The sequence below is a fragment of the Acanthisitta chloris genome, unplaced genomic scaffold, assembly GCF_000695815.1.
Source record: "Acanthisitta chloris isolate BGI_N310 unplaced genomic scaffold, ASM69581v1 scaffold6838, whole genome shotgun sequence".
Classification (NCBI taxonomy): Eukaryota; Metazoa; Chordata; class Aves; order Passeriformes; family Acanthisittidae; genus Acanthisitta; species Acanthisitta chloris.
The window spans coordinates 68,215-72,410 of record NW_008686641.1 but is presented as its reverse complement, the minus strand read 5'-3'; the positions used below and the strand labels follow the sequence as shown (position 1 = coordinate 72,410).

The window sequence follows — 4,196 nt, the reverse complement described above, 5'->3', positions numbered from 1 at the left end:
AGAGCTGTGGGTGTGATCCTTCCCAGAAAGGGAAGTGGCATGAGGAGCTTGGAGGCTTTTTGGGTAAGCTAGAACAAAGGTTTCCTTCTTAAAAGGGGAAAAGTGGTACACTAAAACATCCTCTGGATGCTCCCAAACTGGAAGTGTTTAAGAGGTGTCTGGATCTGACACTGGAGGATCTGGTTTCGGGTTTAGGGGTTCCTGCAGTGACAGGTTAATGGTTCCCTGAGCAAAAAGAGGCAGAAATGTAACATTTTTACTGCAAGAACTTGAGTATTGGTCACTGATACCTTATCACACAATCCTCTGTTCTTCTCACGGTCTCCTGATTGCAGCAGGATGAACATGTCTCTCCATGCAATTATGAGGCTCTGAATTCAGCCTGAAAACCCCCAAAATGTGGGAAAGAGCATTATATTTGAAGGAAAATTAAAGCCTATGCATGAACCTCTGCTCAAATGGTGCTTGCATGAGGTAGTGGTTCAATAATGTCAATAGCCATTACAAGAGGAACAACATGCTCTTCTGTCAAAGGGCTTTGGAAAATCATTTTGGCTTTTGGTTTATTCCTAACCAATATGAAATGAATGGAGATAACTCTAAGAATTTAAGGGAGTTACCAAGGTTGTTTATGGAGAACTTGAAGGTAAAACAATGCAGAAAGGAAAAACGAGTGGTCTCAAAGCAAACCTGAAGGTTCTCAGCAATGAACTAGGATGTCCAAGATGTTAGTGAAGGGAGCAGAGAAGCAAACAAGTTGCACAGTTCACTAACAGCTCTGCACATGGGCCTGGTCTGGACTCTTCCACCTCTGGTAGCACTTTAGGTTGCATGGAGACCTCAGAGCACCTTCCAGGAGCTGAAGGGGCTCCAGGGAAGCTGCAGAGGGATCTGTGTTAGGAGCTGCAGGGACAGGACAAGGGGCAATGGGCACAAATTGAAGGAGGGAAATTGAGGTTAGATGTCAGGCAGAAGTTGGCCCTGTGAGGGTGGTGAGACACTGTCCCAGGTTGCCCAGGGAGGCTGTGGCTGCCCCAACCCTGGCAGTGTTCACAGCCAGGTTGGCTGAGCCTTGAGCAACCTGCTCTGGTGGGAGGTGTCTCTGCCCAGGGCAGGGGTTGGAGCTGGGTGAGCTCTGAGCTCCATTCCAACCCCTAAAATCCTGTGACTCTATGAACGTGGATCTCCCGTGGTGCTGAGAGCTCAGGACCTGTGTGACACTGTCTGTGACTCCTGAGCAGAGCAGTGTGTCACAGCCTGTCTAAGCAGCTCCGTTTGGTGTCACTTGGGTGGCTGAGGGAGACAAACAGGTCATCGATTGGGCTCAGAACAGCCCAGGGCTCTGTGTGTTACTGACGTGTGTTCTGGGGGCTAAATTTAGCCCATCAGCAACCTAAACAAAACTCCACAGAGGAGGAATTTGACCCAATATGTTTTTTCTTTTGCATTATTAATACACCTGACACTGTTGCAAATAACTTGAGTTTTCTCTCTCTCCAACCTTTCTTAGCAACTCAGTTTTCAGTGTGAAGGGAGATGAAGAGAACTTGTCCTGTAAATCCTTCTTGTAGGAGGAGTCTTTTAGCAATTGTTGGACTTCATTTGTCTTGCACAGGTGACCTTCATTCCATCCAGGTGACCTCCATCCCTGCAATTCTGTATTTAGCACAGCACAGCTCTGGGCTCTGCTTGATTTACCAAACTGAAGCTGTGATTATCACTAAGGTTCATGTGTTCCCTTAGTGAACACTGGAGAAATCCAGGGAAATCCACTGTAAGGTGGGACTGGGTTTTGTGGGATCTGTTCCATGAAGTCTGGCTAATCCAATAGCAGTGAAGATGATTCGTTCCCCTCCAAGAAGAGTTTCTGAGAGACTAAAAGCCGAAATATGTCCAGAGTTAGGGCTAAAATGCAACTTGTGCACTTGGGCTAAGGGTGGATGAGGTTCTTCAAGGAACCATCCACAGGAGGGACCTTTATTCAGGCACATAGTGCCAAAGGGTGTGAATCTTCAGCACGTCTGGAAACTGATGGACTGGGGAGGGGAATCAGCATGAGGTGGAGCATTTGCTCCTCCCTTTCCAGCTGCCTGCACAGCATTCCCAGCTCTGGAGCCACTGACCTGGAGCAGCTAGAGGCTTCCAGGGAGATGGAGAGTCAGAGGCCAAGGCACAGAGCTGCAGCTGCTGTCCTAGCTGGGTCCTTGCTCTCCTCCATCCTCCAGGTCCCCCAGGTTGGAGCCCTGCAGGAGCCAGTGCTGGAGGATGTGATCCTGGAGAACATCAGCTGGGCTGCAGAGGAGGCTGAGGGCAACGAGTCCTCAGAGCATGCATTTTTCTCTCTGGATTATCAACATGTCCAAGTGCCCTTTGAAATCACACTCTGGATCATGCTTGCATCCTTGGCCAAAATAGGTAAGGCATCTTGAGAGGATGGGGAGGTCTCTGTGGGGGTGATGTGTGCAGGGACTGGGTTTGCTTCAGCTCATCTGCAATCTTGGGGGTAACATGGCAAGTCCTCAGGATGCATATTTGGGTGTTAGACATTGGGGCTGGTTGGGGCTGGTTGATCTCTAAACTCCATTCCAATCCCTTAACACACTATGAAACTATGAAAAGAAGTTGCATTTTAGGTTGGGAATGGTGGTTTCCATCTAGAAGTTCACACCTGTGTGTGCTGTGACTGTTAGAAAACAAAATATTGAGGGTTCCAGGAGGAGGGACTGAATTGAACTGCAGGTTGGATCTTAGGAAGTGGTTCTTCCCCCAGGAGTGTTTGGGCACTGGAACAGCTCCCCAGGGCAGTGGGCACAGCCCAGTCAAGGAGTGTTTGGCCAATGCTCTCAGGCACAGGGTGGATTGTTGGAGTGTCCTGTGCAGGGCCAGGAGCTGGACTAGATGATTCTCCAGGGTCCCTTCCAACTCTGAATATTCTGTGCTAATATAATTTTTTCTCTTTTATCCCTCCCAGGGTTTCATCTCTACAACAAACTTCCTTCAGTTGTCCCTGAGAGCTGTTTGTTGATATTTGTAGGCCTCATTATGGGGGGAATCATCTATGGCTTAAATGACAGATCACCTCCTGTGATGGACAGTGACATCTTCTTCCTTTACCTGCTCCCCCCAATTGTCCTGGATGCAGGTTACTTCATGCCCAGCCGTCCCTTCTTCGAGAACATTGGGACCATCCTCCTCTATGCCGTGGTGGGGACAATATGGAATGTGTTTGGGATTGGCTTTTCTCTCTATGGCATCTGCCAGGTCAAAGTCTTTCGGCTGCAGGACGTGTCATTGCTCCACAACCTCCTTTTTGGCAGTCTGATTGCTGCTGTGGACCCTGTGGCTGTGTTGGCTGTCTTTGAGGAGATCCATGTCAATGAGAAGCTGCACATCTTGGTGTTTGGGGAATCACTGCTGAATGATGCAGTGACAGTGGTAAGGACCAACCTTGCTTTGAGTATTTGGTGTTTAGAGGAAGGGTGGGCTGGTGCTGAGGGGTGGGATGTGAGATCTTAGTCTGGAGAAAAGGAGGTTCAGGAAAGACCTTGTTCTCCATAACTTTCTGACAGGAGGTTGTAGCCAGGTAGGGGTTGGTCTCCTGTCCCACTTAACAAGAGGCAGGATGAGAGGAAATGACCTCAAGTGTCATCAGATAGGTTATTAGGGATAATGTCTTCATGGAAAGGGTGGCTAAGCATTGGAAGAGGTTGCCCAGGGTAGTGATGAAGTCACCATCCCTGGAGGTGTTCAAAAACATGTGGATGTGGCTCCTGGGGACATGGTTTAGTGGTGAACATGGGGCTGGGTTGCGGGTTAGACTTGTTGATCTTGGAGGTCTTTTCCAACCTTAATGACTGTTTAATCTACCAAAGGAAAAGCTATCAACAGCCTCTTCTAGCAGAGGTTCCTGGTCCAATTCTCTGGCCTGAGGTCCTGAGCAGCTTTCAGGTGAACATAGAAGGTTTTGGGTGAACATATCTTTGACTGTATGTCTGGGGCCAGAAATGCCTGAGTGCCACAGCTCTCCCCTGCTAGTAGCCTGACCTCCAGGGAAGGCTCCAACCTGCCCTGGCACAGATCCCAGCAGTGTATTCAGTGTCATGACTACATGTGACCACATCTGGTCAACATCTTATTAACAGCTGTTCTCCTTCAACTCCCCTCACCAGGGGCTCTACAAGCTCTTTCGATCCTTC

General features: G+C 48.8%; 1 protein-coding gene across 1 annotated transcript in view; it reads left to right on the top strand.

Annotated features, from left to right (window-relative positions):
* Positions 1 to 1,889: 1,889 nt before the first annotated feature.
* LOC103807526 (sodium/hydrogen exchanger 2-like) overlaps positions 1,890 to 4,196 on the top strand; it is a 25,041-nt gene continuing 22,734 nt past the window's right edge. Inside the window, 4 exon segments of the mRNA XM_009080259.1 lie at positions 1,890 to 1,898; positions 2,226 to 2,415; positions 2,972 to 3,435; positions 4,170 to 4,196. The exon segment at positions 4,170 to 4,196 is cut by the window's right edge and continues 9 nt beyond it. Of these exon segments, the coding sequence (XP_009078507.1) occupies positions 1,890 to 1,898; positions 2,226 to 2,415; positions 2,972 to 3,435; positions 4,170 to 4,196 (690 nt within the window).